This window comes from Muscardinus avellanarius, assembly GCF_963383645.1.
Source record: "Muscardinus avellanarius genome assembly, chromosome: 3".
Taxonomy (NCBI): Eukaryota; Metazoa; Chordata; class Mammalia; order Rodentia; family Gliridae; genus Muscardinus; species Muscardinus avellanarius.
The window spans coordinates 82,348,943-82,362,613 of NC_137788.1; the positions used below are offsets into that span (position 1 = coordinate 82,348,943).

General features: G+C 57.2%; 1 protein-coding gene across 2 annotated transcripts; it reads right to left on the reverse strand.

The window, feature by feature from the left end:
* Positions 1 to 1,616: 1,616 nt before the first annotated feature.
* On the reverse strand, positions 1,617 to 10,545 carry GFI1 (growth factor independent 1 transcriptional repressor; the record flags this gene model as incomplete). Of its 2 annotated transcripts, none has more annotated exons than XM_080691818.1 (6): positions 1,617 to 1,795; positions 6,323 to 6,488; positions 7,665 to 7,802; positions 7,879 to 8,294; positions 10,145 to 10,334; positions 10,435 to 10,545. In XM_080691818.1, 6 exons carry the CDS (start codon positions 10,543 to 10,545, stop codon positions 1,617 to 1,619), a joined length of 1,200 nt encoding a protein of 399 aa, XP_080547944.1. The 2 variants fall into 2 exon arrangements, with proteins under 2 accessions (XP_080547944.1, XP_080547945.1); XM_080691819.1 differs by having other exon boundaries at positions 10,145 to 10,309; positions 10,431 to 10,545.
* Between the last annotated feature and the right edge of the window lie 3,126 nt (positions 10,546 to 13,671).

A 13,671-nucleotide genomic window follows, 5' to 3' on the forward strand; every position in this document is an offset into this window, starting at 1 on the left:
AAACACATTTTATGGTCAGGGAGACGTATCAGGAAAGTCAAAGAATTTGCCCAAGTCACACCATGATGTGTCCATGACAGAACCTCTAATCCAAAGGTCTGTGGTTTCTTTATTCATCTAGGCATCTTCTGGCGCGCACACACACACACACACACACACACACACACACACTCATATATGAGAATACATTTAAACTCTCAGGGGAAAGAGATGATGTATCTCTGGGACCGTCACTTCCTAGTTTTTCTGTTAAGAAAGTATCTCAGATGTATAAAAGAAAAGGAAAAAATATGACCGTCAAAGCAATTGGATGCTACTCTCTTTGGATGTTGTCTTGTCTGCTTCATTTTTATAGCCCACTGTAGTTTTCATCAGTACCACTCCCCCATCCCCAAGAAAAGAAAGCAAAGGTGTTTCCCAAAATCCCTGTCTAAATGACAGGCAATTTTAATACTTTATTAACTTAAAATGTCACTCTAATAAATATGTGTTAACAAACATAATGCACTCCAGAAGATCCAAAAACATTTACAAACCTCATCAAAGTAAAAATATCATCCTTTCCCCCCCACATGGTACACATGGAGGGTCAAAGAGTTAAAGATAAGAGCCTTCACCCCTACATGCCTACCACATTGGATATCTTAAAAATATTAGCTTAATAATAAAAACTGATTATGCACATCAATTTTTGAAATAACTCTTCAGCTACATTTTGTTTACTCCTGACGAAATCCAAAAGGATCAAAAGACAAGGTTGGAGATTCTGTGTTGTCTTCTCAGAATTCCCTTGGAGGGAAAGAAAAGACCCCAGCTACTTCAGGGTGCAACTGTTAGCCTTTGAGGAGCAAGGCAGGAGCTCTGGCTCGGTAGCTCCCTGGCATGGTGCCTGTACCTAGGCATCAGTGGTCAGCAGCCGTCTGCCTAGTGAAGGATGCTCTCTGGTCCACAGCATTGCTTCACACGCTTTGCCTCCCTGCTGGCCTCCTGCAGCAGAACCTCTGAACCCCTCTCCTCACCAAGTCCACTTTCTGCATCTTCCTGGGGTGGGCTCCATGGTACATCTGTGATTTCAAAAGAATAAAGCTCCTTCCCCAAATCAGTTTCTGAACCAGTCTTTGAGGAGGGGAAATGATTCCTCTGAGATTTACAGGCAGTACCCAAGAGAAAAAGGTCAACAGACTTCCCAGAAGAAGAAAAAAAATAACACTCCTTCTTTCTATAAAAGCATTAGCGTGTGTCCTCCTGCAAACCGTGGTTCCTTCTCTTCCACACAAGTACCTGGGGAGTTCAGAAGGAGGAAGACACCTGAAGGTCTTGGAATGGGAAGGACCGTGGGCTCCAAATTTTGATCTGATTCTCACTGGACTTTTCTCACTGGACACTCGAGGTGTTGAGGTGTCCAAGGCCCAGCAAGTTGCTGTCCTTCCTGCTCTGGCCAGAGGCTTGAACAGGTGACTCATCCCCTCTGCCAGCTCCAGGAAGTAAGGCAGCAAGGTGAGGGGGTCACCCTGTGGGATGTGCAGCCTGGGCAGGTCCTGAGTAGTCAGAGGGAGGAAGGCGGCAGGGACGCTGCCCTCGGTAGTGTTGCGGCTGCTCCCTGCAGCCAGGCGGGCTCACTTGAGCCCATGCTGTGTCTCCCGGTGCCTGCGGAGGTCCACCTTCCGCTGGAAGCCCTTCCCACACAGGTCGCAGCCAAAAGGCTTGAAGCCGGTGTGCTTGCGACTGTGGGTGATGAGGTTGGAGCTCTGGCTGAAGGCCTTGCCACACACCTGGCACTTGTGGGGTTTCTCACCTGCGGGATAGGAACGGGGGAGGGAGACTCGTGAGTCTGTGACAGAGCTAGAGGGGCCCAGGGAGACCCATATGCTCTTGGCAGCAGCTGGCTGCACCACAGCCAGGGACCTCCAGTAACTTGGAGGGCCATGTGCTGGACATGAACCGACGCCCAGCCTGCAGCTCTGTCCCGGGAAGCCACTGCGCACCAGGTAGACGGGAGACTTTCTGAGTGGGGGTTCCCAGCCAAGGGCCTCACCAAGGGCCTCAAACCGTTTCCTGCTAAACGGAAACAGCACCGGCCACGTGCTCTCCCCAGCTGAAGCACCCGGAGGACTCTCTCCACTTTAGAAGCAGAGAGCACAGAGCAGATGTTCAACAGGAGGTGGGAGGAGCTGTCCTACAAACCGTGTGACTCTGCTCTATTTCAGAGGAAGTTTTTAAATCTGGGCTCCCAAGTGTCTGTTGGTGTTGTATGGACCAGTGAGCCTGTCTTCTCTCTTGTTCTAGAAAGACTACAGAATGTGTCTGAAACATGGGCATTTCTCAAAATTTAATTCTGAAAATCCATCTTTGAGCCACAAACTATTAAGGTAGATCAGCCTTTTCTGCCTTGATTATACTTTCTTTTTATGAGATTAATCACAGGATTATTTGGGGGGGATGTGGGGTGCTGGGGAATGAACTCAGGGACATTCTGCCTCTGAGCTAAACCCTCAGCCCTATTTTATTTTTTATTTGGAAGCAGGGTCTCACTAAGATGCTAAGAGTCTCTCTACATTGCTGAGGCTGGCCTGGAACCTGTAATTTCCTTTTCTCAGCCTCTCAGGTACTGGGACCCCAGACATACACCACCATGCCCAGAACAGGATTCTTCATATAACCAAAACTCTTCACCAAAGATTAATAAATAACAACATGCAAAGATTTACTATTTCCTCCATCTCATGTAGTGTTTAACATTTAGGTAAAATTGCCTTGGCATGGCATTATAGTTGAGACTCAGTCTTGGAAAAAAAGTAAAATAGATCAAGTAGGTTGGTTTTTGTTCGTTTGGTGGTGGTGGTATCGGGGTTGAATTTAGGAGCATTATGCCTCTGAGCTACACCCCTGCCCCTACTTTATTTTTTAATTTTGAAACAGGGTTTCTCTGCTAAGTTGCTAAGGCTTGGCTTGAACCTTCAATCTTCCTGTGTAAGCCTCCCAAGTCTGGGATATCAGACATGGGCCACTAGGTAGGGCTTTGAAGTTTGTTTTTCAGGAACCCCTGACTCTCTTACTGTGTTCTCTTCTCTCTTCATGCTTAGATTTCCTGGATAAAAAGTCACCCATCAAAACTTATCCTAAACTGGGTGCAGTATCACATGTTGTAATCTTAGTATTTAGGAGGCTGAGACAAGAAGATAGCAGGTTCAAGGCCAGTCTCAGTAATACAGCAAGACTCAGCAACCTAAAGAGATCCTGTTTCAAAAACAAAAAATAAAAAAGTGCTGGGGTGTAGCTCAGAGATAGAATATCCTTAGGTTCACTCCCCAGCACCAAAAAACAAAATAAAACTTATCCTATCTCTTTAGAAGCAAGCAAATTTAAGAAATGAATTCTAGCCAGGCGTGGTGGCGCACACTTGTCATCCCCGCACTTGGGAGGCGGAGACAGGAGGATCGTGCAGGTTCCAAGCCAGCCTCACTGGCTTAAGAGACCCTGTTTCCAAATAAAAAAGTATAAAAAGGTCTGGGAGTGTAGCCCGAGAAGGGTTTCCAGGAACCCCAGTACCACCAAGAAAAAAAGAAAGAAAGAAATGAATTCTAGCTATAATGAAAATGAAAGTTAGTGTTTCGTTCAGTCAATATCCTCGTTGCATTTTGCTAGGTGTCTTGAATACCTCCTTTGCTAGAAGGAATGAATTCCATAAAAATTTCAGGCAAGGAGTATGACCAAATAAGATTTTTTCCTGAGTTTTCTAATAATATCTATAGTGTCCAAGCATACTTATAAACATCAATGGTGGGCATTTGGAAAACACAACAATTTGTTGGTGGTGGTGGTTTTTTTTTTTTTTTTTTTTTTTTTTGTGTGTGTGTGTGTGTGTGGTACTTGGGGTGGAACCCAGCTTTTCTACTTCCAGGCTATACTCCCAGACCTATTTTATACTTTATATGGAGATCGGATCTCACTAAGTTGCTGAGAGCTTCACTAAGTAGCTGAGGTTGGCTTTGAACCTGTGCGATCCTCCTGTCTCAGCCTCCCAAGTGCTGGGATTACAAGCATGCACCACCATGCCTGGATGCAATTTGTTTTATTTTATTTTATTTATTTATTTTTTGGTGGTACTGGGGGTAGAACCCAGAGGCTTTCTACCTCCAGGCTATACTCCCAGACCTATTTTATATTTTATTTGGAAATAGGGTCTCACTAAATTGCTGAGAGCCTCACTAAGTAGCTGAGGCTGGCTTCGAACCTGCGCGATCCTCCTGTCTCAGCCTCCCAAGCTCGGGGCTTACAAGCGTGTGCCACCACGCCCAGCTTGCAATTTGTTTTAAATGAACATTCATAGTCTGAAATAAAACAGTCATATATGCCAGGTATTATGTAGAAGTCCTGTTAACTATTAAAGACAGCAAGTGTTCCTGGAAGTGAGGGAATCACTGAGCATGGGAGCTCCTGGCATCAAAACCCTCACTAGGCTGTACACAAGCAATCCCAGCTACTCAGGAAGCTGAGGCAGGAGGATCACAAATTTGAGGCCAGACTGGGCAACTTAGTAAGACCCTGTCTCACAATAAAAAGGGATGGGATATAGCTCAATGGTAGAGGGCCCCTGGGTTCAATATCCAGTACCAAAACAAAAGCAAACAAAACAAAACCCACCACCACCCTTTCAGGCACATGGAACAAGTTAAGAACGATGACAAGATTAAAAGCCAGAACATACAGTGGCTCCATGATTACTCGATCTGACCTCCATCTAGTCGATCATTCAAGGTCTCTGAGTGTAGGTGGTAAGAGCAGCCCTTTCTACTTTATGGGGTGGCAGGCGGGATTAAATCAAATGACATGTTCAAAGCACTTTGTAAATTGGAAGGTATTAGACTAAGCTGGGTGTGGTGGCACCTGCTTGTAATCCTAGTACTTGGGAGGCTGAGATAGGAGGGTAGCAAGTTCATGGCCAGCCTCAGCTACTTAGTGAAGCCCTCTGCAACTTAGACCCTGTTTCTAAATAAATAATTAAAATTAGGACTGGGGTTGTCTCTCAGAGGTAGAATGTCCCCAGGATTCAATCTCCAGTACCATATACACAAAGAAAATAAAGTATTAGACTAGGTCAGGAATGATCACTTTTAGGGCATGAAATTGCTGGTATCGTGAAAGGGGCAGTAACTGTGTAGACGCGCGCTGTGTCTACACACCTTCACGGCTCTGGAAGCAGAAGAGGGTGAATGGATCAAGAGCACAGACATGTGAGAGGTCGGAGAGACCTGAATTTGAGCGCTGGCTCCACTTGCTGGCAGCATGACCCTGGGAAGTTACTTAACCTTCTGTGCCTCCTTATCCTCACCCCTAAGATGGGGATAAGGAATAGTGTCTTTCTCTTAGAGTTGTTGTGGGAATAAGACAAGATACGCATTTTAGCAGAGAGCTTAGTAATATTTGCCATTGTTTTTTTTTTCCCCCCCTTCAAACAGAACAAGCTCTTTGACTCCTAGATACGTAGCAGAGAGGCCACACGGTCCCTCCCTCAAAGGCTGGTGGGAACCTTTCAGAAAGTCCTCCATCTCCAGGTGAACATTTAGAGTGACGCCAGTACTTCATACTGTACCTGCAACAGGCAGCAGTTGGAACCCCTGTTCCCACCTTTTTATGTGTTTATTTTTTACTTTCTTACGGTTCTAGGGGCATGCTAACTCTGAGCTATACCTCCAGCCCTTTTTATGATTTTTTTTTTTTTGGTGGTCCTGGGGTTCCTGGAAGCCCTTCTATCTCTGGGCTACACTCCCAGACCTATTTTGTGGTTTTTTATTTTTGAAAACAGGGTCTCTTGAGCCAGCACAGCTGGCTTCGAACCTGCGCAATCCTCCTGTCTCTGGCTCCCAAGCACGAGGATTACAAGCATGCGCCACCACGCCTGGCCTTATGTTTTGTTTTGAAACAAGGTCTCCTTAGGTTGCTGAGAGTCTCAGGACACTGCTGAGGCTGGACTGGAACTGTGATTTTCCTTTCTCAGCCTCCCAAGTAACAGGTGTGAGGTGTGTGCCACCACACCTGGCTTGGAGCAGCTGCCAAGCTGGAGAAAAATATTCTTTCTAATGATGGAGGACTTGCAAGCTGACCTGCTGGTCTTGCAGAGCCACCCCCAGGTGGAGGCCCCTCTGAGGAGAACCACATCTGTGAAGGAACCTCAGAAAATTCACATCTCTGTTTAACAAAAGCACTGATCAACTCCCTCTGAAAAGCACTGTCCTTCATTCATTCGCTAGGGCCAGAATATTAGAGAGCGAGTCAAGGTGTCTTCGGAGTGTTTCCTACGAGCAAGGGCCTTTCTGCTCACCCGTGTGGATGAAGGTGTGTTTCTTCATGTCTGACTTCTGGTGGAACCTCTTGCCACAGTACTGACAGGGGTAGGGCCGAGTGTCTGAGTGGATGAGCAGGTGTGTGGACAGTGTGGATGACCTCTTGAAGCTCTTGCCGCAGATCTTACAGTCAAAACTGCGTTCCTGCAGAAAGGGCGAGAGAGATGCCGCTCTCCTACAGTGGTCCCCCGGGCAGCTGCCCTCCTCACCACGGAAGTCTCCAAAGCCCAGCTCCCCTCCCACACAGGCTGCTCCTCACATACTTCCAATCTCCACACTCCACACCCTCCTTCTTTAACACCCACCCTTTAACACTTTTTCAGCCAAAACACTTTTCACCCACAACCCTCCACACCCCGGCAAAGAAATAAAAATCCCCCCCATGCATTTGTGACACCCATTTACACACACGTTCTCCACCCTCCTTCTCCAGAGGAGGAGACTCAGACCTTAGCCACTTGCAATGCCTCCACCCCCACGGTGTTGGAGGAGAGGGGCCCATACTCGGGTTTTTTAAGTTAATGGGTTTTTGGTTGTTGGTTTTTTTGTTGTTGTTTTTTGTTTTTTGGTACTGGGGGTGGAACCAGGGGCTTTTCTACCTCTGGGCTACACTCCCAGACCTATTTAATATTTTATTTGGAAACAGGGTCTCACTACGTTGCTGAGAGCCTCACTATGTAGCTGAGGCTGGCTTTGAGCCTGTGCAATAGATCCTCCTGTCTCAGCCTCCCAAGCACGGGGATTACAGGTGTGCTCGACCTGCGCCCGGTTTAAGTTAGTGTTTTGTAAACAAACTTCTATAGTTACTTGTGCACTTATTTGCTTATCTACCCTCTGCCGCTCAGCTAAACTGCACTTTCCACGGGGCATCCTGTCAAGGACCCGCTGGACCCTCATGAACTTGGCTCCTGGAAGTTAGGTAACAGTCACACGTGAATGAATGAAATAAGCAGGGCAAAGGCGCTACTGGATACCCTAACTGAGCTGAGATCCCTCCTTTTCAGTTAGGAGGGGTTTGTGCGGATTTGGTGAAAGGAATATGGAGGCACAGAAACAGAGGTAATAAACCAGATCCATCAGCGGCAAGATCCATCCTCGGGTCCACTCTGGAGGCTCACAATGGTACCAAAACGGGAGGCCGCTCTAGGCCCCAGCCAGCCACCACCTACCTTCTCTCCACCCCCTCACAGGACAAGAGGACCTGACCGAAGCGACGCAGGAGTCGGGGGCCACCGGGGAGAGAACTACCCGGGGGAGCGGCTGGTGCTGCGCGCCGAGGCCCGGGAGGAGCGCGCGAGCCGAGCCGGGCCCTGCGCTTACCTGCGAGTGCACGGCTTTGTGCTGCTCCAGGCTCACCGCGTGCCCGAAGGTCTTGCCGCACATCTCGCAGGCAAAGGGTCTGGTGCCGCTGTGGGACCTGCGCACGTGCACCTCGAGCCCGTGCGGCGTGGAGAACACCTGGGGCGGGCGGGGCCGGGAGAGGGCGGCTCAGAGGGGCCGGGGGCTGGGGCGGGCGGGCGGGCGCGGGCCTCACCTTGCTGCACTTGATGCACTTGTAGGAGCCGCCGCCCAGCAGCAGGCGGGTGCACAGCAGCTCCGACTCCACCTTGACGCCGGCGCCCTGGTCCGCGTGCAGCTCGGGGCCGCGCTCGGGGTACAGCCGGGCCGCCGCCGCGGGCCCGAGGTCGCCGTACAGCCCCAGGCCCGCGCCGCAGCCCCCCGCGCCCGCCGCCCGCTCGGGCCCGAACAGCGCGGCCGGCCGGCCGGGCTCCGGGGCGCGCTCGCAGAACAGGCCGAGCCCCGCGCCGCGCTCCAGGCCCGCGCACGGCCCGTAGCTCTGCACCAGGTGCCGCAGCTCCGAGCCCGCCAGGCCGCCCCACGAGTACGGCTTGAACGGCAGCGGGAAGGGCTGGGCTTCGTCCAGCGACGGGCACGCCGACTTCTCCGAGGCTGTGGGGGCACGGGAGGGGCGCCGGTCAGGGGGCACCCCGCGCAGGTGCCCCGGGCCTGGCCGCCAGGGCGGCGCGCTGCACCCCTCCAAGACGGCTCCGTGGAGGGGCGCGCCGTGGACACCGTGGAGGGCGCACCGTGGACACCGCGGAGGGGCGCGCCGTGGACACCGTGGAGGGCGCACCGTGGACACCGTGGAGGGCGCGCCGTGGACACCGCGGAGGGGCGCGCCGTGGACACCGCGGAGGGCGCGCCGTGGACACCGCGGAGGGGCGCGCCGTGGACACCGCGGAGGGGCGCGCCGTGGACACCGTGGAGGGGGCGCACCGTGGACACCGCGGAGGGGCGCGCCGTGGACACCGCGGAGGGGCGCGCCGTGGACACCGTGGAGGGGGCGCGCGGCGTTGGGAGCTTTTCTCGCGGGGCCCGCACACCTGGCAGCCCTACAGAGAAGGGCGCCCCTGCTCTCAGCCCCCACGCCGCACTCCCCCAGCCCCTCAGGGTCCCCCTCAGCCGCTCTCTTCGGGATGGAGGGTGAAGGAGGAGGGAGGCTAAGAGGACGCAGCCCTCGATTAGCGGAGAGATCTATCCGAAAACACCAGAAAGGTCTCGAGATGGCTCCAAGTTAACGGCCTAGTGCGGGCAGCAAAAGGGGCGGTGGGCACGAGGCGCCAAGGACACTCCATTCCCATCTCTTATAGTTTGATGGGAGCGGTGGATTTCCCGGAGAATAATTTCACAATTAATAAAAAGAAAAGGGCTAGTCACCGTCGCGTGTGAGGCTTGAACCTAGGGTACTTCTGCTTCTGAGCTACACCCCCTACCCTGTTTGTTTGTTTTTTTTTTGTTGTTGTTGTTGTTTTTGAAATAGGGTCTCGAGAAATTGATGAAGCCCTCGCCAAGTTGCTGAGGCTGGACTCTGACCTGTGAGCCTTCTCTCACAGCCTCCCAAGTACTGGGATTACAGGCGTGGGTCACCCACCAGGCTTCTAGTCACTACCTTCTTTAGGATAACTTGCAAAATCAACGGCCTGCTGCAACCCCCACCACACTCCCCCCGCGAATCTGAGGACATTTACAAATCTGTTCTTGCTCACACACATACAGTCCAGGCCGGCCGCCTCAGTGAGAGGCTGCACCCTGAGAGTGTCCAGCCAAGGGGTTCCAGGGCGCCGAGTCATTATCACCCACACCAGGAAGAAGCCCAGCACTGGCTCCCAGGCGCACCCCGGAGCTGCGGCTCTGGGCCATCCTTGAGTGTGGAACCGGCGGGGCGGTGGGTGGGGGAATCTTTGGAACCCAGGCAGGATAATCTGTAAATAACCGGCCGTTGGCCGAGTTGGTTGGTCGGCTCTTTCCTGACTGCAGCCAGACCCGGGTCGCCCCCACCCCGCCCCACCAGCGTGCAGTCACCTGGTGCGGGAAATGAAACCCAGCAGGCCGGGCCATCTTTGCAGAACGAAAAATGAAACAAGCCCCCAATCTGTACCTACAACGATCGAGCGTGGAGCTGAGATTTGGCGTGGGGACCCCTCCCTCCCACTGGGCGCCGAGCTCTGTCCCGCTCGGGCTGCCCGGGTTTTCGTTTGCTTGAGGTTTGTTCGAGAGTCTGAATTTGGGGATCCGAACTCTTTCCGAACAATCAACTCTGACCAAAAAGAAAACGTCGCGTTTGCTGACGAATGGTTTGTGGACTCGCACCCGCCAGCTCCACAAAAACGAAGGGCCCTGCAGCCGGGCCCGGAGGAGACGGCGCCCTCGGGGGGCCGGGCCGCGAACCCGCGAGACCCCGCCGCCGCGCCCTCCCGGCCGGCTCGCCCTCCCTGTCGCGGGCCGCCCGCGCTCCCTACCTGGAGACACGGAGGGCGACGGGGGCCTCCAGAAGTCCTCGAACTCCGGGCTCCGCTCGCAGACGCTGCCCGCGCAGCTGTCGGGGGACGCGGGGGCCCCGTCCCGGGCCTCGGGCCGCGGAGACCCGGGGATCGAGCCGCCCCGGGGCTCCGGCCTCGCCGCCCCTGCAGAGGGGAGGGAGAGGCGCGGCTGAGCCGGCGGGGCCGAGGTCCGCGGCCGGGCGGCTCTGACCGAGACCCGCGCGGGGCCGCGGACCGGGGCTGGGCGGCCTCCCCAGCCGCGCACCTGCCGGGCCGGGCGCGGGCGCGTCCTCCGGGCGCACGCAGTAGTCGGGCCCCGGGGAGCGCGGCTGGTGGTAACTGTGCGCCTTCTTGCTCTTCACCAGGAACGAGCGCGGCATGGTGGCCCCGCTGCCCGCTCGCCCGAGGCTCTGGGGCCGCCGTCACCCGCGGGCGCTCCGAGGCTCCTCCAGCTGCGGCCGGCCGAGCTCTGCGGGAGGAGGAGCGGGTCGGTCGGGGGCGGGGGAGGGAGGGGCCCGCCTCCCGCTCACCAGGTGGCACTCGGACAGGTGGCTGGAGCCGGGCCGCCGCCGACGCGGCTCAGGGGCGAAACCCGTCTCGGGCTCCGGCCCTGCCCACGCCCGGGCCCTCCCCAGCCCGGGGACGCGCCCCGCGAACTCTCGGGGGAGCCGGAGTCTGGGGGGGGGCACCGACCCCGCCCCGGCCGCCCCGGGAGCGCTGGGCGGCGCGGGCAGGCTAGGCTGCAGGATGCGCCAGCGGTCCAGCCCCCGGAGCCCTCCGCGGACACACTCTAGTGACAAGATGGGGGGAGGACAGCGGGACTGGGGGGGGGGGCTGCGGCGCAGGGACCCGGGAGCCCAAACCGGTGACCCCGCTGGCCGCCGTCTATCCGGCCCGAGCGAGCGCCCGGACCGCGGAGCTGAGCCCGGAGCCAGGCCCCAGAAAGCGCGCGGTCCGCCCCGCTCACCCCAAATCCCACCCGGGGAGGGAGCCCGAGCGCGGGGCCGGGGCGCCAGCCTCGCCGCCGCCCGCGCCCCAATCAGTTCACCTAACCCCGGGGGAACCTGAGCCGGGGGGGCGGGGCCGCGACGCGGGCTCGGGGCGGGCGGGGGCGGGACCCCCACGCCGGCCGGCCCCGCGCGCCCTCCTCTCCGCCGGGGGCGGCCCGCGCTGCAGCCTCCCCGGGGCCAACACCCGGGGCCCGGCCGGCGCCCCCTGCGCGGGGTTCGCGGGGTCGGGACTGCGGGACCCGGAGCAGCTCGGCCCGGGCGCGCCGCGGGGCTGCGCCCACGTCTGTCTGTCCGCGCGGTGGGCTCGGAACGGGTCCTGGGGCGCGCGGCCCCTGCTCCAGGCCCCAGCTCTCGGGCGTCTCCTTCCCGGGCGGAGTGGGGACAGGCCGGGAGGGGGCTGGGACTTGTCCCGGGGGGGCCTCCGCGGCGCTTCCCGCCACCTAGGCGCCAGCTGCCCTCAGGGTGGGGGTGCGCGGCCGGGGTCCGCTTGGCGTCCAGGGCCGGGAGCTGCGGCCCCCTGGCCGTACAATGGCTACGAACACAAAAGCCAACTCTGACACTTGAAACTTGGAAGAAAAGGGAACGGGGTGAAGAGGTCCCGAGGGCCTCGCCGCGGCCGGGACCCGCGAGCCCCCCCCCCCCGTGGACGCGCGGGGCGCGAGCAGGGACCCCCGACGGCGCGGGCGGCTGGGCGGAGGCCGGCGTGGGAAGGCGGCGGCGCGCTGCAGCTGGGGCCGCGCGGGGGGGCGGAGGCGCCTGGCCGCCTCCCCAGCAGGGTCTCCTTCCCGCCGGCCTGGGCGCCCGACGCCCCCGGCCCGCCCGGCCGCCCGCACGCCTACCTGCGGGGCGGGGCGGCGCTCCGAGAGTTTTCAAACGGAATCTTGCTTTCGGGAGAGACCTCCCCTGTGTGTCTTTTTTAATCTCCTTCCGAGCTCAGCCCCCAAAACCACAAGCTTCACTTCCTGAGCGCCGCGGGCCGCCGGCCCTCCCCAGCCCTCCCCGGACCCCAGGCCCTCCCCGGAGCCCCCCCAGGCCCTCCCCAGCCCTCCCCGGACCCCAGGCTCTCCCCGGAGCCCCCCCCAGGCCCTCCCCAGCCCTCCCCGGACCCCAGGCCCTCCCCGGAGCCCCCCCAAGCCCTCCCCGGCCCTCCCCGGACCCCAGGCCCTCCCTGGCACCCCCAGACCCTCAACGGCCCTCCCCGGCACCCCCCAGGCCCTCCCCGGCCCTCCCCGGACCCCAAGTCCTCCCCGGCACCCCCAGACCCTCATCGGCCCTCCCCGGCACCCCATGTCCTCCCAGGGCCCCCAGCCGGGGGCGCTCCGCCTCGGCACCGCCCGGGCGCCCCTCCGTGCCCCCCATCTTCCCTGCGGATTGGGGGGGGGGGCTCGGAGGTCTGGACACCCAGGCCCTAGAAATGACCAGAAAGAAATCGAACTTTTCTCGGCCCCGGGACTTCCGCACGCGGAGTCAGAGACTCGGGGCCAGATGCCCGGCCGCGGGCTCCAGGACCCCCGGACGCCGGCCCGCGGGGCGAACCTGCCCGGCCCGAAATAGCTTGTTGTGGAAACACTTGGGGATAAATACGCCCAGCGAGGCTGAAAATACCTTGACACCCAATCCAGAGGTTTGCTCATTTCCCTTCGGATTTAGGTAATGGTTAAATTTGGAAGCGGTGGGCGAGCGCCGAGCCCCCGGCGGAGCGGCTGGCGGCGCGTCCCACGGGCGCCCGAGTGGGGGCGCCCCGCCCGCCCGCGGACCCCCGCCCGCCCGCAGACCCCCGCCCGCCAGGCCCCCGCCGGACCTGGGGGTGGCTGGGAAGCAAACCCCGCGCACTTGTGCCGCGAGCCACGCTCTGGACCTTCGCTGTGGTGTCCACGGCAGCCTAACAGATGGTTGTGCGCTGAGCAACCCAACGTGTGGAATAATTAACTTAATAATTAACTTATTAATCCTATTACTAGAATAAGAAGAGGAAACCTCAGCCTCGAGCAAATTAGAGCCACAGCGAGCTGCGGCGGCGGCCTGGGCGCCGTCCTAGCTGGTGGCCCGAGTCCGCCCGAGCAGACGGCCTTTCCTGATAGCGGACACGGTCGCAATCTCTGCTTTTCTAAGTGAACTGAGTTGGAGTTTGATCATTATTTCGTGCTCAATAATTTTCCAGTGTCAAACACTGGGAGAAGGAGGTGATGATTCCAGTTCTTGCAAAATAACGATTGCATTTTAACGTTTTTTGTTTTGTTATGTTGGTGCTGGGGACTGAGTCCAGGGTTTTGAGTTTGCTAGGCACCTACCTGCTCTACCACGGAGCTACACCCTCAGCCCGCTATCATATTCAAGACTTATCTAAAATTCTTAGGAGAAAAAGAAAGTCCTTAAAACCCTTTTACCAGAAAATATTTCTTAAATGAGTCATGTGGATATACGACCAAGTTCAATAAATATACACTAAAATATTAAGCTGGTGAGCTCAGGACATCTTTTAGGTATACAATGTTG